Here is a 20,982-nt window from a genome sequence, read left to right on the forward strand (position 1 = left end):
AGCGAACCTTGCCATGCCTTGTTATGGTTGCTAATGGTTATGTAGCAGGAACAGCTCATAATAAGCTCCTGCCAGTCCACCCTTACTATAAAAATACCTGTGGTTTCTTCATACTAAAAGAAAGGTTTAAGAGAGCAAGACCCTTTATTTACATGAGAATGCAAAAACAAATGTCATTTAGCAGTGGCATTGAGCTATGTCCAGAATTCTCAGCATGTCATCCAGATACTACAAGAGACACACAGCTATGAAGATTCTCCTTTGCTTTGAAGGCAGAAGCAGACAGGCTGGAGAAATCGATAAAAAGGGAGCAGAGAATGGACTCCACTTGTAAAAAGACAGTCACATCTAGTTCACTTTTAAGCTCCTGCAGTCCCAGCTACTTCACAGTACCACAAAGCTTCTCACTGGGCATACCTTTAAAAGTAAAAGTTACCATAGTGCAGAAGTTCGTGCCCCACAGCTCAATGATGTGCCAAGGAAGGCACACTTTCTCTCTCCAGTAGAAAGGCTTTGCTCTGCAGGGCAACCCAGCAAGAAGCCGAGAATCCAATGGACATTACTATACATCCACACTTGTTTGTTTGTTTGTTTGTTATCAGCAAGGGAAAAAGCAGAGTTCAACCTCAGAGTTTGAGGTGAGACCTCAGATCAGTCTGAAAGTGCTGTGGCAAAGAATCAAGGAACAATGATGGGGCTCAGACTGCTCTGGCCAACTCATTTATGATTGCAAGAATATTTTCAAGACAAGAGGTGAAAACTAACCTGATATTACGATCCTGGCAACCAATAGCTGCATATTTCCAGCTGGGATCCACATCCATGTCATACAGAGTGGTCTTCCTAACAATGTGATGTGTTCGGGTAAACTGAACTCCTTCTCCTGTCTAAGCATGCAGGTAAAGGACTATGTCAAAATCAAGTAGTTAACCCATTATTAAAAACTTCTAAATTCAGATCCTCTCACACAGCCAACACAAACCAACACTTCCCTCTAACCAGGTGTGCTGAGAGCAGCTGGGACTGGAGGCACAGCAAACTCCTTCCTCCAGCCCATACTCTTTCACTACTCTTCACAATAGCTGGGACAGCAGAAGAAAAGCAGATATCCTGACAGTTCTCTACTTTGAATCTTGCTGAGAGAGGTCAGGCTGGGAGCCCTGCATGCTTCACAGAAATAGTTCTCTAAATGTAATCTCTTGTATTGAGACAGAGTGAGAGACACTGAGGCTGAAACAACAACAAGCACTTACAGAATTCTGATACTGCTCTTTAAAGTAGTTCCTTTATGGAGAGATTATTAAAAAAACACACAGCAAGCTGCAATAACTTTACCTTCTGCGCAGTGCGGAAATAGATGCTCTTGTCTGCTCCACAGCTTATCATTCTCACTTTCCCATCATTGGCTGGAACAAAAAGGCAGGAGACGATCAAAAGATAAATAGAGATACAAGGTGGAGGAAATGCTTCCATTTATACCACTGCTCATTTATTCCAGACCTGATTAGCTAAAACTGACTCCTACCTTAGCAGTATGACACTGCAGCAATACAGAAGCCCCTTCTCAGGGACAAAAATCTGATAATGCTCAAAGTGCATGACGTCTTAACACAGAGGACTTATGCAACAAATTAGGATGTAATTCTGTCTTTTCCCCCAGTAACATGCTCACGTTCTTATTCTCTGTGTGCCACAGCACTCTGTGGCAATATGACCAGAGAAAGGCGGGTCACACTCAGTATAAGCTGAAAATGGACAATAGGCAATTTTTATTCCTCAAAATCAGTCACATATTTCTCGCTGCCCTTTCTTACTCAGGTCAGGATTTCCTTCTTCCCTTAACAATGTTTTGTAACCAATCTATTTCTTCATCAAAACACACCTGAAAAAACTCAATGGAATGAAAATGGATACAATATCACACACTTGAGCTGCACCCACTTAGAGCAGGACTGCTTTTAGCTCACAGACTAGCACAATGGCCTAAGTTGCCAGGGCTTTCAGTGTGCCTCCCCCATCTAGCTCAGCTGGCTGCACTCAAAGCCAGCTCATTGTAAGACAGAGCTGTCAGAGAACTTTTGCTGGCCTTGGAGCTACTTGAGAAAAAGCCTGAAAGCGCCTCAGCAGAGGCTCCCTGAAAGTGCTCCATGAAGCTTCAGCAAGGTCCTTTCACCTGAGACTTTCACTTGAGAGCTACTATCAAAGTCAGGTTCTCGTCCTTGAACCCCAACTGAGCAACACTGCAGCAGCACTGCAGCTACACCTACACCTGGCCATGTACCCCACTGATCCAAACCCTGGCCCACACACTCTGCTTCCTGATTTGAACTCGAACTTGCCTTGCTGCTATAGATTTGCCTGGCAGTCGCTGAACTGGGACCAACCTTGCATACCAACTCCAGGCTGACCCTGACTTGCTGATTTGTCTTCCTGGCTTGTTCTTGGACCTGTCTCATCACTATGGATTTGTCTGGTGCTCTGGACTGCTGGCTGAATCTATTTACTGTCACTGGACTTAGTCTGCTCCACCTTGTTTAGGTACTGCGGGACTTTCCCATTGCCAGTGAGGCCACTAGCTCTGCTGGCCTTCCTGTCACCCTTGACTACTGGCTCCTCCTCAGCCAGTCCTTGTTGCTCCCTGACAATTGCACACCACACCACACTGATGTCTTTGACCACCAGAAGTAACAGAGTGCTGGGGATACAGTGTGCTCCATTATCATGAATGCAAAGCCTCACACTGGTTTGCAATGACAAATTTACTTGTGACTGGTTAATCCCAAAATATTTCTGTGGGGTTTTGGTTTGTTTTTTGTATTTTTTTTCGGAGGATGACTGTTCCACAGCAGTTCCTACTAGGAAGAGCGTATAACCATCTGACATCGGTTAAAGGGAGTAAATCATTATAGAAAACAGATTTCTAAAGAAACTCCTGGGGATTCAATCAGGAGAGGATTTTTCAATGAAGAAGAAGGAGAAGGAAAAAATAGATGGGAAAAGGAGGCACCTTCTGTTAGGACTATAGCTACAGATGACAAGAAAAAGCAGCAGCAGCTTCAGCCTGACCTACTTTTAGTATTTAAGCAGTTCAAATTACTTCACAGACACAACTATGTCCAATGGGACAAGAGCTGTGTTTAAATCCAATGTTGGAGGGAGGTTGCGATTATCTACCTGCAAACTTCACAGCAGTGATGGAAGAAGAATGTTCATCCAGGGTCTGCTGCAGGCTGTAGTCCTTTCCAGCATCCAAGACATGAATCAATCTATCCCGACTGGCTGAAGCTAAGAGCTTTAACCCTGTAAGAAAGTTAAAAAGAGGGCAAGACCATTACTGAAAGCCCGTTTGTTCTTCCAATCACCATTTTAAAACAGCTTCTTAAGTCATCTTAGAAACAAAACATACTGTAGCAAACTGCAGGGATGGATGCTAAGAAATGCCCTTGAATTTGACACCACAATAGCAGACAGAACAAGTTTCAATCTTAACCTACAATATTCCAAGGAAGAGTACATGAAAGATGCTTTTTTCAAAGTCTCGGTCTACTAGCCCAGTGCTACAAGCCTGCTCCAAAATCCGTTGAAGGTTCTGACATACCACGGCTGGACATTCTGACTTGTTCAACACTACATTCATATATATGCAAAAGGGAAGGACCTCGATTGCATTTACCTGTGTCAGGTTTGGAGTACTCCAGACATAGGATCTCAGAGTCATGGGCTTCCACCTTCAGCATTTCCTGCAGAGACTGCAACTCATATATCCTAAGACATAACACAGCTGATTTTAGTATGCTTAATAAAACCAGCAAAATCTGGTTTTGACTCTCATGCGGGCCCACCCCTCACCCTGCATGAGAAGTCACGTGGGATTACCTGAGAGTGCCTATCCTGTCCCCTGAGGCCAGGTGCTCCCCACTGGGACTCACGCAGACAGTGCGTATCCCCACCTTTGTATCCATCACTTGCGTGTCAGCTTTGTCTGCACTTCCTCCTGAGTTGTAATCTGTGTCCAGAAGTACCTGAGTGTTGTCATCTACATAGATGATTTTCATCAAGTCCTGGGAATACAATAAACCCAGAAAAATATTAACTAGACACAAAATATTAAAGTGAAGTTAGAAACATGGCTCCTGGCCCACATATAAATTTCACTGGCAGTAATTCTGTAATTGGTGGTAACTTTTAGCTAGGAGCAAACATTTGGTCCCTTCATATTGCAGCATAAAAGTTTCACAGCTGTGTTTCACAACCACCATTTGCAAAAGATTACCCTTTGGCTGGAAACTATTAGCATCTCCTGCACAACAAAAAAAGCTCTGGGATTAGTGATTACAATGTAGTAGAGGACAGAGCAGGAACCTGAAAGACTTCTGAGCATCATCCAAGTCAGCCCATGCCTTTTGAGAGGAGTTCAAAAGAAGGAGCTTTTTCCACCATGAGCACGTTGCTGAAAACAGGCAGGTTAGGGCTGCTGTGCCCAAAGATCTTCCAATACAACTGGCAGCAGAAGCAAATGTCCATAAGCAATCACTGTACTGTATGAGTATCCTCACCCTTAGTATAGATGAAGTGAGGGTAAAATGTTCCTCATTCAATTCTCTTGAGTCTCTGCCTCATTTAATAGAAATTTCCAAATGAATCTCCAAGTGGTTACACAATACAGAGATTGGGAAAAAGAAAAGCAGCCCTCCTGAAGCATATGGCATGAACTGTTTTGGAAAAGACTAAGCTTGGTGAATCCTTGGGTGATTTATGGAAAAAACAATAGTACCCAGGGCCATTTCAGACAAGCTGTCTTTACATCTGTTATTCCTGTTATGTTTCTTCAGGTCCACAGATTTTACTAGACTTGTGCTCTACTTCCAGAGAAGCCTGTGTTGAGTTAAAGGTCCAGAGAAGTCTGGGCCTTAACTTGGGAATACTTATGCATAAAAAAAGAGCAACCCCAAGAGCAAGGCGGTGACCAAACCCTGGGATCTTACATTGCTGAGGATGTTGCGGTGCAGTGCTGTGCCATGAATGTTGGAGCTCTCAGTGTTCCACAGGCGAATGGTGTTGTCAGAGGAGCAGGTGATGAAAGAACCAGGGGGGAGGCATGACTGATTGTTGTCCTTCACCTCTGGATACATCTAAGGGCAGGTAAAAGCAGCCTCTGAATGAGAGTGTCCTGCATTGGCATCCTACCAGGAGCAAGTTTCAAAACAGAGTAAATGAAAGAGCTGTCCTCTCTGCTTTGTAAAGGTGAGAGCCAGACAGGAGTTCTCCTAAGGAAAACCTGTTTCTAAACCACAGCTTCATATTCACTTCAAACAAATGCTGAATGAGCTTCCCTGAATATCCCTTTAAGAAGCCTGCAATAAGCCAGCATTCTTTGCTCCTAATGGTTCAAAGAGCACTTCAAAGACCATGCAACAACACTGTACTGTTGTCTGATAATTTCAAGTACTACTGTGGATTTATAAACCACAAGGAAAGGGAGGTAAGTGATTAATAAATCCTCAATAAGTCCTCAACCTCTTCACATGTTCTTTCCACTTTTCCTCTTCCTTATAACTGTTAGGATATACATCAACGTATTATCAATTGCATTGTTTCCTGTATCTCCGTATCCATCCCTCTGAGGAAAAGTCAACTAGACAGACTGGAAGACAATAACCATTTGTGAATCTAATGCAGGATGTACTGGTAAATAGGTTAACAAATCCTGAGCTGAGATCTTATCACTTGTTTCATTCCTTTGCCTTTGGAGCACTTCCTCACCACAGACCTCAAACACCTATTTTTGAGGTCAGCAGTAAACACGCATATTGGTGAAAGAAGCTCTTCCATCCAGCTTTATCCTTTTCTGTCCCTTCTGTCACCTCCCACCTTTTAGTGGTGAGATATATTTTTTTCCCAGTAACACACTGCAATTAAAACATTTGGTCAGCACTTGCAGTGCAGCCAAAGAACTGCCTCCAGCTCCAACCCAAGCCCCATAACAACCACAGTAACCACAGAAAGAAAACTGAGTCAACTCTTTCTCTCCGCTTTAAGTATTTGTATTCAAATTTGGCAGCTCTTCAGATGACTTCCCCAAGCACGACTCGAAAACCAAGACTTGCACCTGCAGACGATGTTCCCCGTCTATCTTTACCTCAACGTTCCACACGCAGGAAGAGTGGTACAAAGCAGAGTACACCTTGCCCACTTTCTTCGGGTCTTTGACATCCCACACATACAGGCTGTGGTCATTGTACACACAGGAGAGCCACTGGTTGGTGGGGTCAAACGTCAAAGCAATTGTGTCCGGATACTTCGCATCAGCCATACCAGAGAAAAGACGACTGTGCAAAGAGAGAACAACAGCCTGGTTAACTTGTGCTCTCCTGGGGTCTGAGCAAGGAGGTCAAGTATGGGAGTTCAAATTCACTGCGCGGATCTGGCTTGATCAACAACATACTGCAGCGTATAAAGGTGGAGAGAATAGCTGGTTGGGAAGGCCTGTCAGTTGAACAAGAAAAGTCCCAAGGGAAACTAGAAAGTCCCATAGCAAAAGTCATTCTCCTTACCATCCAAACCAGAGTCCCACCACAGGCAGGCATTTTGCTCTCCCTGAATGACCACCAAAGAGGACACTTGATCATCACTTGAGGTCATCATCATTTACCACTGCATAACAAAGTGGTAAAATCCAAGTCAAGCAATCTCAAAAGAAAGGGGAAGATGGAGGAATGACTTTTGATGTGTGCTACCTTCTGTTTACTGATTGCAGGAACTGCTCTTGTGCAGCACCAAGGGGAAGAGTGCTGCTACTTAAAATATAGGAGCACATCAGCACAGTGAACAAAGGAATAATTCATTTCAGCTGCCACTTGTCTGACATACTTCCCTTCCCCCCCTGCCCAGCACAAAGGCCAGCTTGGGGCTGCTTGGAGCACTCGTGAGATGGGCAACTGCAGATGGGCACAGTCCTTTCTAGGCAGGCAGGATCTCTGAAGCAAACTTAAATACAGAGGGATTCTGTAGAAGAAGGAAACACTCCCTTTCCCAGGTTATAACACGATTGTGCCAATGTGAACCCTGTATTTCCTCAACAGGGGTCTTCTGTTAAGTGCTGCTGCCATGCACATAGAGAAGGAGCTATTCTCTTGATCTGAGGTGAACTCACCCATCTCACAGCACTGCTAATGGTATTGAGTAACGTAATTATAGCCAGAGTGTTAGGGTGTTGAGATCAGGCAATTTAAAAGGACTGATGGAGATGCAGGGTTGAGGGCCAAAATGAATCCAAGTACACCAGGCAATTGGAGCCCTGCTTCTCCAAGCGAAAAACTTTGAGGGCTAAGAGTGCAGCCCAGACCCTATCAAAAAATCAAGTCATGAATACAGTTGTGGGCAGTTGTGGACAACCAGCATCCCACAGAAAGGCTCTGGCATTTGAGGGAATATAAAGAGTCCTGTGTTTTCAAGCTTTTTGGAAGTAATAAAAAAAAATGTTAAGATTGTAATCAACCTTAAAAATGCATGCTTAAGAATCATATGAATGTTTCTACTTGACTGATGGATGAGAGCAGCAGACAGTACTTTTAAAGGGTCTGTGTATGCAATTGCTTGGCTTAGCACCACCAGAAACTGGTAAAACTTTAAACTGAGATAGTTCCTTTTCCAGCTTCATTACTGGATTATCGTTCCACTGATCCTCTGGAGGAGGGCTATGTAATGTACTGTTTGAACTTTTTACCTCAAGTTCCCAATAGAAGTTTAGAGAAAACATGCTGAGACACTCAAGAAAAAAAATAGTATATCTCTGTAGATGTTGGAACTCCAGATATCCACTAGAATGATGGCTGGTGGATTCATACACCTTTGGATTCCTTTTCCCACTAGGAAGAGCAGTGGAAAAGAGGCAACAGAAGATGACTGGGAAATTACCCATCTCAGAAGGTGAGAAATCGAGAGCCAAGGCAGAAGATACTGGGGCAATGGAGGAAAACAAGACAAAAAAGTACATGATTGAGGGAGGAGAAATCCTGAGGGAAACAGTAGGAGGTTTGGGTTGATAAAAGATTGCAACAGAGCCTTTGAAAAAATACCACACGAAAGCCTGGGCATCTGTTAACAACGTAAGGAAGTTGCTACAGAGAGTCTTCAGCCCTTACACCAGCAATAAGCAAAAGATGTGCCATGGTACAGAAGCAAATGAAGTGTGCCGCAGCATCCTGTACCCTCTCTGCCTGTTTGCTCAGAGCAAACTAAAATCAAAAGTCCACCAGACCTGAGCAATTCCAGGGAGATGAGGAAGAAGACGTGCTGTGTAATCTAGCAACCAGCTTTGGGCTTTAGCACAGCCATGCCGGGCAACGCTGTTAGAACTCAGGGAGATCTGCCACACACTGCCAATTTTAGTCCATAAAAAGAGCACAATCCAGATGGCAAAAGCCTGGGGAACAGTTTTAACCCACACAAGCCTCCCCTGCCCCCTTCAATCCTCTCCACAGTACCTGGCCTCAGTCACACTTGCGATGTCTGTTCCCAAGAAATGCGGCTTCGGCAGCGTGGTGACAAAGTGAAGGTTCAGAGGGTTAAAAATCCGCACAGTGCCATCAGCGCAGCCACAGAAGATGTAATCATGATTCACGGAGATGCAGTTTGCCACAGTGGTCTGAAGAGGACATAGTACAAGGCTTGTGAGCAACGCACTTTCACTGCAAAGGTCACCAAACACACAACAGAGAGAATAGCAAATTGACAGACAAAGGAATCATGGTCAGAGAAGTGAAGTGAACTCGAGCCCTCTGGGACTAAGAAAAAGGCTAAAAATCCAGATTACTTTCCTGAGGAGCTTCCACCTGAGCCGTATTCTGAACATTGTTTTTTGTTCCTTTGTTACATTCAGTATCACCGTCAGGCAAGCAGCACCTCTCCCTGTAATATTGCACCAATACATTACCTGTCCAAGGGGACAAGAAAAAAAAAAGAAAAAAAAATGTTCTCCCCCCTTCCAATGGGATCTCTACAAATGGCAGAAAATGGTAAAAATGGACTGTGACGAAACAGGGATGAGTTCAATGCAAAACTGTTTTCCAACTTACTGTGAAGCTGTCTGTATTCTGAACGAGAGTGAAAGGCAGAGTTTAGAGAAGAGAGGAAAGAAAAGAAGAGGTATTTCACTTGAGAGAAAGCATGGAAAGATTTTTGCCTTGGTTTTAATGCACTGGATTCTTTCAGGTGAGCATCTTACATTCAACTGAAATGAAAATAAGCCCTATAAAATTCTTAACTGTAGGCCGACCTGCTATTTTAGAATAGCCAAACCCACTACCTCCTACCTAGGGAACCTGTATTTGAGACACACGAGCCAGGTTAGACACTGCAGAGAGAGTAGAAATCAGAATCCTTCAAATACTCCTACTTACATGGGCCAACTAAGGAAGGACAACACAAGAGTTGCCAAAGCTACTTCAGGACATTGCTTTTCCGGAAGGGCAGTTACTGTAACACTGAGACTTGAGAATGAAAAAGTCTCAATGATTAATAAAATCCCTCTGCCAAGAAGCAATGCCATTTTGTCCGGCTTTCCAACCAGAGTAAGTCACAAAGTGGCAGAGACCCAATGACTCTTACTTCTGGTGGCCAGCTTGTGCTGAGTGCCCTTTATTATTTGTTGTTCCTGCTCTGCTTCGGCAGGCATGAATATTACAGGACAGACAGAACAAAACTCACCCTCAGCTCCACCCATTTGTCTAACAGTCTCTTTTCATTGAATTCACACAGCAGGCCTGAGGATGTGATACAGAAGGTGCTGTCAGCTTTTTTGCCCCTTCCACATGCCACGTCTGCAAAGAAGTTGTTCCTTAGCTCTCCAAGCAATCCTGAGCGACCTAGCAAGGGCACTGTAGCATTGACCTACCAATAAAAAAAACAGTTTGTTAGAAACACAGCAAGGCACTCCAGGCAGACAGACTTACTTTATTTTTAAGAACAACAAGCCTTAAGTGCTGAAGAGCCTCAAAGAAAGGGAACTGCAAACAGCTTACAAGGAAATGTAGTGACACGTTTTACTTGCTGCAGACCCACTGGTTGCACAGTGTACTGGGACCATCAGTGGAACAGAATACGACTAGTGCCACCAAAACTCAGCATAAAAAACATACAACTCAGAGACAGCAACCCCCCCCCCCCCCCCAAAGAACCACCTTTTTTCATGGCCAATCTGTGATTTATACCAAATGCCAACAGGTGCTCCATGCATGAAGTAGGACCATCTGTTCATAAGCACTCAAAAAACGAGCAGACATGGATTCTGTCCCCCAGAGAAGAAGAAGACAGATAAAAGGTTAAACACTTTACTTGAAACTTCAGAAATAACATTCACAACCTCTTGAGATGCTCATACCAACATCAAACAGCTCTCCCTACTTCTGTGCTGCAAGGAGCTCAATAACTGCAGCTCTTTTCTATTTTTTCTCCTTTGGAATATGTGACTACTAAAGAACAAGCATGATTCTATGCAGCCCCAGCAGCCATGCCTCTGCTTCAGCACAGGATAAAACAAACTTATGGTGCCTCTGCAGCAGCATGCATTTGCTACCATCCTACAGGGAGATTAAAACCTGAGAGCCAGGTGTGGACGGCTGCTCCTGAACCCCAGCAAAATCAAAGAATTCCCAGCTCCCACAGCTTACCAGGGCAAAATCCACCCTGCCATAAGACAAAGGTGCTTGTTCGCAGCTTGACCTCAATAAGCTTTTTCTCACCTTGGAGGTTTTGCTGTCATCCAGGTACCAGAACTTGATGTGCCGATTTCCAGCAGTGACAAAGTAACTGCAGTCCTCTGAGAATGACACAGCTGTCACTTTACTCGAGACTTTGTTGGCTGCCACAACAATGTTTTTCTGGAAACATAATCATTTAGATAGCTTAATTTCTTTGCTCAGAAGAAAAGGAAACTCATTTCAATTACAGGCATATACTCATTACAAGAGCTGCAGCAGGGAAAAGATGAGACCCAAACTATTACCTGTTCACCCCAAATACAACCTCCCCAGCAGAAGCTGGGAGCACTGATTTGGCAGATAGCACATTTACATTCAATTACACATCCACATCAACTGGGACTGAGAACAAGTCAGCAGTCACTAGTGACTGCAGGAACTGGCGTCTGAGCCTCCACTCGCTGGTTGCCCAATCACAGGGAACTCAAAGCAAACCCATTTCCCTTTCTAAACAGAAAGGCACACTGTAGGCGAGCACAAGGAGGAGCTCTCCCAGCCTCCAGGCAGCAGTGTAGGTAAAAGGCACTCAAGATAGGGAACAGATATTTTCCATAAGGAAAACAGTACTGGTTCCTCCATAAATTCTCCCTTCTATTTAAAAGGCAGAAAGCTTTATAGAAAGACCCAGAACACTAAAAGCCCACGCCTGTACTAGAAGATACAAAGCAAAATCTGCTGCACCTCTCTGTGCACTTCAAAAGGTCAAAAGTTTAGGAAAAGGAGAAGAAAATGGACTGTGGCAATGATAGGGACATAAAAAGGGAATGGACATTGTCCAAGCAGAACAGGCAGATGACAGGAGCTCCTTGTCCCCAAGACCAGTTCTCAGTTTTACTCCTCCCCATCTTTCCCCAGGGAGGAGTGGTAGAAGTTTGAGTTTAAAAAATATATTTTTTTACAAAGCCACCTGTATGCAGTCCCACACGTGCTGTGCATTATGTTAATCTTCGAGTTTCTACTTTCATTCGCGTAACTTGAAAGAACCAAAAGACTGAGCACTCAATTTCCAACCCTGACACACATGCTTAAAGCATCACCACGCAGGTCAGCTATACAAAATAATAGAAAGGCCAAACTTCAGCTCATGTGGGAGAACTAAATTAAAGCACAGGAAATGTGATGAAGAGGGTAACAAACTAAATAAGCAGACTCATAAGCTACATCACATGAGATTTAACAGATGCACTGAAGTGTGGTTTTTAAAACACATCTTTTAGAGAGGGTTACTGCACCTGAAGAGGTTGCAGGAGCTGACCCAACACATAAATGCTTAGCTTTTACTAATGCAGAAGGCTCCAAGCCTACGTAGCGTAAGCCTGCCTACAAATGTGTGTGTGGTTTTTTGTTTTGTTTTCAATACAAAAAACACACACTTTAATGTTTTTTAATGGATAAGACAAAGGCATTATTTCCACACAATGTTGCCTCAACCCAATGGCAGACAGCATGGCCTCCATCATCTTTCTTTAAATTCCCATTCCAAATCATCAAGGATGGAATTGAAGCATTACAGATGCTGACACAACAAAGGCAAAATGAGCCAAGGGCATCCACTACACCAACAAAGAATCCCTGGTTGATGAGAGTTTCCTTCCTCAACCTCGTAAATTAGCTTTCTAACAAACCTCTAAAAAAGCACATGGCTTTGACAAGGTTTCAGAGCCCAGACTTTTCTGACAGGACAGCAAGATGTCAAGTGTCTCCAAGTCTGGAGAATATCCCCGCACTGAAGTGATTTAGACCATCCCTAAGGGACCATAGCTTTCTCTCATGTCCAAGCTTGTCTGCATCTATGAGTGTCAAAAAAACAAACACAAAAAAGGGCAGAAAGCAAGACAGAACTGAAATAGCTTAATGACAGACTGCCCACTCTTTTTAATTTAACAACTCTGTAGTCCACTCAACCTCCTGAAGAGCTTACCTTCCACGACCACACGTTGACAATCATGTCATGCTGGTACCCCACTGACACAATGTACTTGGAGCTGGGCGAGAATGCCACACAGGCCACCCCATACTTGTGCTCTTGGAGCTCGGCCACCTGGGTTCTCTCAGCGACATCCCACACCCGAACAGCCGGCATGTGTCCGCTCTGGAGGGGAGAAGAACACACACGGAACAGGAAACGTAACTCTTGAGGGCAGTTCTGACAGATTCAAGCATACATAAGTGGGGGGGCTTGGAAAAAGATGTCTAGTTGCTGGAATCACAGCAGGGTGAGGTTAGACTCAAGTTCTTTCAAATCTTTAAAGCCCAAGTTGAGGCTGCCAACCTAATGAGCATATGCATTTCAACAGGTGTCTGAAGGCGCTAAGACTACCTCCCTTGCTTTAATCCTTTTCTTACCCTCCTCACAAAACACCCAAAGACTATAACACTACCTTTCATGTACATCCCTGATCTTTGCAAAGGGAATTCATGGCCAGTTTCTGAAAAAGATTACGTGACATTGCATCTCTGGACTCAGTGCAATGAAAGGCATTGGACACAACATGGACATCAGAGATCCCAAACCAGGTCATGATGTGACTGTTCAAGTTAATTATCACGCACCATTTCAGAGAGGCATCTGGGAGACTAACAGCACCATTTCTGTCACAAAGGTAACACATGAATGCATGCTGCCTGAAAGAATATGGGCAAGGTAGTACCAGAGAAAGGCATTGAGAGAATAGATGTCCTTTGTCTTTATGTTTGTTGTCAAAAGAAAGAGAAGCTCATAGACTTCAGAAATGCTAAGTCAGCACCTTTTGCCAGACAATTCATTTTTTTCTTTAGTTATTTGTTATTCAAGCAAAATAAAACGAAGCAGAAGATGAGCTGAAATGTTGGCCAAGAATGTGCCTGATGAGCAAATCCTACTCAAGAGTCTATCACGATTTCACGTTGTAACGTTGTAATCTGTCAAAACGGTAGCTTGCCCGATAACATTTCCATGGCAACATGGCAAAACAGTACCTTTTCTGATCAGGGTTAAGTCGTTTGACTGTGTGGGAGAGGCAACTCCGAACACAAGAAGGAGAAATCAAATCTTTAGCAACTCAGAACTGTGAATGTTTAATTGTCTTGTCCAAAAGCTTTGCCAAGCAACTGCTTGTAGCCCAGAAAAGTGCTATGGTCAGATTTTGCTGCAGTTAGTGCAGTTCTCCTGCACAGCAGAGCTCAGGTCTGAAGCTGGCTGTCAAGATGCTACAGTGAGCTAAATCAGCTGCTCTTTCAAGCAATTACTGTACTTAAACAAATGCATATGTGTGTATATACATATATATATTTCCTAACATCTTAGCATAAACCTGCGGACCTTAAGAAGTTGAATTCATATTCAATCATATAATAAATGTTCACCAAAAGCAAGCTCTGCGTCATCCCCATGCACGAGCAATTTATGCCTCCATAGGGAGAAAAAAAATTAATTTTCCTTTGTATTGAAATATTCAAAAGACATTTGATGTGCATGGTATGCCAAGGACAAATCTCTGTGCTCTCCTTCCTGAAAAGCCAGTCGTGCAGGAAGCTAAGTTGCTAAGAGGCAGAATTAGCATGAGGCTGCTAAAAGCGAGTTTGACAAAGTGAACTCAGTAAGCATTTCCCTGGGGGACCACCCACAGGACCAAGCAAGAAGAGGCTGCTGACACCGGCAGGGGACACCACTCCACCAAGTTCGAACTCAAATGTCAGGCATGTGGGAGGATACAAAAAGAGAAATGGCCTTACAACAGGGCAAGAGGAGACATGTTTTGCAACAAGGCAAAAAAAAAAAACAACACATCAACTTTCAAGTATAACTGGAAAAGCTTTTTTTTTTTTTTTTTTAAATCAAAACTTGCCCTTTGCCCCAGTGAAGTGTCAAACTGGAAAGCTTGGGTTGTCAGTAAGAAAAATATCCACTTCATTTTTCACGTCTTTTTTTACCTCACATGAAAAGAATAGAGCAGCAGAGAGGTACAAAAAAGTTTGTTTTTTTTTAATTTATTTACTTATATACACATAAAAGAAAATTACATATAAAATTATAAGGCCTTTTTTTATATACCTTACAACTTCTAGAGGATAAGGAGCAATTAAAAACAAATTACAGTATAAAATCTTGTGCTTTCACTAAAAAGTTAACAACAACAAAATCTCTGATGCTCTGATGGAATATCCATGTTTGTGTCTTTTGTGTGTGCCAAGGTAGCCTCCATCTCAAAACACTACTGTTTCTACTGTTGGCCTAATCCATGCAGGATTCAGGCTAGGGAGCTTCCCAGTGGCATGACAGCTGCCATCACAGTGACTGCTCCAGGGACCTCTGGAGTGAACAGCCTCCTTGACAGGGCTGTGATATACTTCTCTGTGGCTGAGGCTCAGGAGGGGACGTGTTTCACACATGCTCACTCCCCATGTCTTACAGAGGCACAGAAACTAATGATAAATTATTATTAATCACACACAAGAGCAAACTGAGCCCAACCATAAGGGGGACAGGCAACATTTCTGTGGATTTCTAACATCCAGCAATTCCAAACTCATGACATACAGTCCATGTTCTGAACTTCTCATGCACAATAGACATGCGGTGGAGTCATCCTTATTCTCCCCCTTAGGCATGTTTGAAAAGAAGTAATTGTCGCCCCCAGCCAAACATACAATGCCAAACCACAGGCACCAGCATCTTTTGTCACTATTCCTAAAGCTTCAATCCACATGCACTTTTCACTTTTTCCACAACACTGTTCAGCTTCAGCTACTTCCTGAAGTCCTGAAGGAACAATGATAAACTCTGTCCAAGATTAAGGACCATCCAAGTACTCTTCACTAGGCTAGAGTAGAGCCATGCTGTGTTCCCTTTCGCTTATTTTCACGCTATCTTCAGGCCACAGAAGCCACCCCAGAAGATCTGTCCCACAAACCGATGAAAGAAAGCACACTAAAAAACTGCAAGCAGGAGTCCAGAGCCACCCATAATCCAGCTGGTCCACCCAAAGATACAACATTAAAAGAGATTTCTGTGTAAAGGTAACTCACTGGCTTGATTTTTCTAACACTCTACCATGCTTCAAAATGTGCTGGACAAGGTGTGTCTCCTCTCACACTTACCTCTCCTGTAACCAAATATTTTCCATCTGGAGAGAAAGCAAGTGCTGTAATTGTTTTCCTAAAACAGAGAAAATGACACTGAGAAACATTTCCAACATGTGATTTCATTTCAATACATCATGACTGGGGAGTAGGCTGGGACAAACTGGAAAGAGGCTCAAATCACATGTAATAGCCTGACATAATAGTTTTCTTTTACCAGACGTCTTAACACTTGCCCTGGTGATTCCCTGGTGCTCAAGTCTGTAGCAGCATGCCTACAGCATTGGAAAAACTCCAGAAGTCAAGGTTTATCTTCATATTTATGCCTTTATTCCAGACGCAGGACCATGTCCCAGTCCTGGCTCCAATAATGAGGAAATAGTTTCAGGTAAAAAAAAAAAATCATACAGATACCATGGAGTTCTTGCAAGACTCCCTCCATGTCATGCCTGCAAAAGTTCCTCATGAGGCCACAACATTTCTGAGCTGTTGCCTCATCAATAACAGCACCCCACATTAGAAGGAGCTAGAGTCGAGCCAGCAGGCAGCCTCTCCCCAAGGCAACCCTCACTGAAAGGGGATTTAGCCGGAGCAACAACTCCCACTTTGTTCAAGCCATAAAAACCTTGAAATTCATCTCCCACAGAAAGCAAGCCAGCTTGAAACTTCACTCACCTGGAACTGTTCAGAATATGGTGTTGCTTATTTTTTCTGGGGTTGAACAGCACAACAACACACCTAGATGGAGGAAACAGAAGAACAACATAAGTATTTGTATAAAGAAAAAAAAAAAGCCATCCTTGCTGGCAGAGCAGCAGCATAAGCAGCCCAAAAAAGCTGTTCCATACCCCAGCCTCATAGGCTGAGCTGTGCTTAACTGGGAAATGCAAAGGGAGAATTGCACGTCTCTCCCATGTTGAGGTATACCATGTGCTAGTATCACAAATAATTGTCTCTTGCATCTGTGAGCCCTGAGTCTCTGATTGTTCAAACTGTACAGAAAGATTAGTCATGAAAGTCTATGCAATGGCCCTGATGGATTAGGTTCCCTGCCATAAACATGACCCTATGTACTGAGCACCAAACCATCGCGTCTAGACCAGAGCAAGAATGTCAGGACGAAGGAAAGAGGTCCTCTTTCAGAAAAGCTCAGGGTTGGGATGAGGAGCTGTACCTTGTCCATAACAAGAGGACAGAAAGCTGTTGAGTATAGCATGAGAGGTGGCTGGCCAGTTAAGAAGTGAAAAACTATGATGTCAAAACCTATTGACCTGAGGGACATATCTGAATAAACAACTTGCTTAGGGGCTCTGCAGAAATAACTATTACTTGCTTCTGCAGCTCATCTGAAACTCCTGGTAAGCAATATAATCACCTCCATCAGGAGCTAACCAGTTGCTGGCTGGGAGGGGCGTGAAGGAGAAGAGGCTCCTCTTCCCCACAGATCTTTCCAATAGCTTGTTGCCTTGGTGTCTCAGCCCACCACAAGCAGCCTGGAGTATTCCCAGGCCCTGCATCTTCCCCACTCTCCACAAACACTTAACACAATTTCAAAAATCCTCACGTAACAGCATTTGTCTTGTCTTGTAGAAGAGAGCAGTAGCCAGTGGATATGAAAAAAAAAACAAAACACCCCCACCCAAGGCCCTTCCTGCTCTCGCCTGAAAGCATAAAAGGAAGGGAAAATTGGCCTCAGGCAGAACTGCAATTGCTCTAATGACTTGGTGCCCTATCTCTCACTTCACCTCTAAAATAGAAATCGTGGGTTTTGTCTCTCGCTCTGTATGTGCACACTGCCAGAGCTCGGAGGCCTGGCTCCTCCTCCCGCAGCTGTGCCAGCAGAGCACTGAAGGATGCCCCGGCCCCGCTGCCAGCAGCCCTCACTGCTGGGGACTTCACTCACGTCACTGTCACGCTGGGGCTCACCCACAACGTGTGCCAGGCCACAGACACCAGTCACAGGAAAAACACAGGAGGGAGAAGTTGTAGAGCTGGCCTGAAGCAGCCAAGCAGAAAGGCAAAAGCTGAGCCATCGCAGGAGCCAACTTTTGACGCAGGCTGCGAACCCGTGCCCTGGGCAGCTCGGCGCTGCGCTCGCCAACACCGGGTCCTCCTGGCCCCTCTCTGTGCTCCCAGCAGCGGTCAGGGCGAGCAGTGCTGCAGGCACGGCTCGGGTTTGACAGGGCCTCACCTGGGCTGGCAGGTGTGCATTTTGAGAGGGAAAAGAGAAGAGGAAGGAGGACTGACACACCAAGGCCTTGAGCTCAGAACCCTTGAGCTGCCACACTCCAGTACCATCACTAGCTCAAAGCAGACACTGTCAGAGGGTACCAAAGCTTTAACCTCCACAGCACCAACCAGTCACAAGAAATGCCCCCCAGTCAGACTATTCTACATTTCCACCCATGCCTCACACAAAAGGCCAAGGTCACAAAAGCACCAAACTTTCCTAACGGTTAAGTCAGACAGCCATGACCAGAGACACAATCCTGTGGAAGAGCAGTGAAAGTGTAAATAAGGAGCCCATTCAGACTGGGATTGAGCCTTCCACGCTTTTCACCCCGGAGAACCAAACTCGGAAGTTTCAAGTCAAAGCTATGCTATTTATTTCTGAAGGATTAGTGTAAAGAAGCAGGTGGTTTGTGATCCATTAACAAGTCAGGGGAGGTTAAGCCTTGCAAATCACAAGATATGAAATAGGAAGTTAGCAGATGTGAGAATCCATCTAATCCCAAGCCTTCAGCTAAGCAGAAAAGCAAAGTAAAACTCCATTCTGTGAAGTTGGATAGGTTTAATGGACAAAAATCCTGCTGGGTTATGACAGTGATGAATTTTGCTCACAATAAGCTTCAAAGAAAGCATTAGAAAGAATCAAGGAAAAGACACAACATCCTGACAAATACCTTCCTATGCATCCTGCACAGAAAAAAGACTTCACAGAAGTGAACACAGTCTAAAAACACAGGAAAGATGCAAAAAACAAGCCACAGTCTTCAAACCAGGCAAGCAAACAAACCACTTCCTAGAATAGTATAGTGAAACACTAAGGGGTTTGCCCTTAGTAACTTACACAGCAGAGCCTTTGACCACTTACAATCATGAGTTTTAGCTTGAATGTGCTCCAGAGCTGGCTGTCTCCCTGCCAGGCTGCCTTCCTGCAGGCTTCCTTGCCCCTTCTTAGCTCCCAGAGAAGACCAGGCCCCACAGGGGAGGTGAGGGCCCCCCAGCTCACACACGAACTGACAAAGCACTCCAGCAGCCACGCAGGCTCAAGTCCCACAGCAGCAGGCACAGACATGGATATTTTAACTCTGTCTTAACACACCTATGTCAGATTCACTGAGTCAGACTCATAATGAACAAACACTATCTGGAGGGGAAATAGAAAAACTCAGTGTCTCCTTACTAGACTGCAAGCATTGATTTATGCCACAAAAAGGTCACTTTAACCCATATTTTTACAGAAACAAGTTTGCAAGTGGTTATATTGAGTTGTAAACCACATTTGCTAATTGATTATGGCCTTGTATACCAATAAAGTTATTTGGCTAGGCTAAACTAGTCTTTTCAACTTGCTTTCTTAAATGAGCTGCTACCCAACAACAGCTACCCCACTGCTCTGCTGGTTTTCCACCGTCACCCTCCTGTCTGCCATGCACAGGGGCAATGATGACTCCAGGCAGCTCCAAGAGTACCTTATTCAGCAGGATGGCAGCCAGGAGCCACACATCCCACGGCAGGGCACAGGCACTGTTCTGGGAGTCAGCAGCACCTGACTTGGAAAACTGGCTCCCTCTCAAAATGCACGGGAAGGTGTGTAGTCATGGAGACCACATCTCAAAGAGCAGAAGTTAACTAGTTTCACCATTTTAACCACTTCTGAGTGTTCAGGGCGACCTCAGTGCCTGCTCAGACACTTGCAGCTCAGCTCGGCATGGCCCCGGCGCAGCTCCTCCACCCCACGCAGCCAGCAAGTCATTCTTCAGCAGAACCCGCAGCAGCTCTCCAGACAAGGTAGCTCAGAGCCCATGGGGATGCTGGGTGTGCTGTTTTAACAAGGTAAATTGGTCTAGCAAAATACAGGGAATGCAGACGAGGAATGGTCAGATCTCTGACCCACCTATTCAATGCTTCTTCCGACTTCATTATGGCTACCAAGCCCTCAGGAGACTCAAAGTACCTACTCCTTTCTGTTTATATTGGCTTTCATCTTAGTTAAAATAATAAAAATAATTACCATGGAAAATTGCATATAAGAGCATACACCCATCTATCCGCCCTACACTTTTGTCTGTTGCTTTATAGGACCGCATTCAGCATTTTACAGCCAGAGGGGTGGAAAGGACGCAAGGGATGAGAACACTCAGCTTTTTGTTCCTAGCCTCCCACTGTGGATGCAGACCAAGCAAAGTACTTCAGACATGCACTGTATAATGGTCACATCACCTCTCTGCCCGCCCCACCCCTTCCCCAAACTGAAGCTGTCAAAACAAACTCAAGTTCTCAAGGCACTTTTGTCTGAAGAGAACTTTTTCAATGCTAGTGCCAACATGAAAACTAACACCAGCTTCAAAAGCACCTCACATGGGACCTACAAACACCACTGACCTAGTGCAGTCGAGCTGTTTAGAAGGTCAGCATTGTAAGCAACCTTGTTTCAGCACAAACTCTACCTTCTCTGCAGCTGCAGGCAGGGCTCGATGACATCAGCATCTTTTCATCCATGAATACATCCTGATTTCCAAGACATTTACAGAAAATATTCACTGCCATACGGATTACTGCTGTACAAACCATCTATCAGCCAGCTGAGATCAAGTGTCTTGTTTGTTCGCATGCTGGTTCCTGCAGGGGCCATTGGCAATTGCACACATATTTAAGGAATTATTTCTAGGTCTATGATGTCACCCACAACCTTCAAGCAACACCTTCCTGATGCAAGCAGCTTTTAAAGACAAATTGGCTGTGGATTCCCTCCCAGGTCTCCTCTTCCCCGTGGGGCACCCAGGTAACTTCAAACACAAACAAAGGACAGAATCGGCTGTCACAGCTACGTCAAGGATTTTTGCAGACAGCTCCATCACGGAGCCCATGTGGGTCAGGCAGCAAGGAAGCAGGGAAAGGCCCCTGGCAGAGTTTTCCAAACCTCCATGAAGGCGCA

The 20,982-nt window shown here is 44.5% G+C and overlaps 1 protein-coding gene across 6 annotated transcripts in view; it reads right to left on the minus strand.

Moving 5' to 3' along the window:
- Positions 1 to 20,982, minus strand: part of MAPKBP1 (mitogen-activated protein kinase binding protein 1) — a 96,796-nt gene that overhangs the window by 31,268 nt on the left and 44,546 nt on the right. For all 6 annotated transcript variants that reach the window (XM_080596194.1, XM_080596195.1, XM_080596190.1 and 3 more), the window contains 13 exons: positions 16,497 to 16,559; positions 15,840 to 15,897; positions 12,682 to 12,852; positions 10,743 to 10,880; positions 9,709 to 9,891; positions 8,487 to 8,647; positions 6,140 to 6,329; positions 4,986 to 5,132; positions 3,877 to 4,061; positions 3,674 to 3,765; positions 3,175 to 3,300; positions 1,336 to 1,406; positions 766 to 887 (listed from right to left, as the gene is read on the minus strand). In XM_080596194.1, coding sequence (XP_080452320.1) covers positions 766 to 887; positions 1,336 to 1,406; positions 3,175 to 3,300; positions 3,674 to 3,765; positions 3,877 to 4,061; positions 4,986 to 5,132; positions 6,140 to 6,329; positions 8,487 to 8,647; positions 9,709 to 9,891; positions 10,743 to 10,880; positions 12,682 to 12,843 — 1,577 coding nt within the window. In that variant the 5' untranslated portion in view covers positions 12,844 to 12,852; positions 15,840 to 15,897; positions 16,497 to 16,559. The remainder of the gene's footprint in view (positions 1 to 765; positions 888 to 1,335; positions 1,407 to 3,174; positions 3,301 to 3,673; positions 3,766 to 3,876; positions 4,062 to 4,985; positions 5,133 to 6,139; positions 6,330 to 8,486; positions 8,648 to 9,708; positions 9,892 to 10,742; positions 10,881 to 12,681; positions 12,853 to 15,839; positions 15,898 to 16,496; positions 16,560 to 20,982) is intronic.

Source organism: Anser brachyrhynchus (genome assembly GCF_964034855.1).
Source record: "Anser brachyrhynchus genome assembly, chromosome: 5".
Taxonomy (NCBI): Eukaryota; Metazoa; Chordata; class Aves; order Anseriformes; family Anatidae; genus Anser; species Anser brachyrhynchus.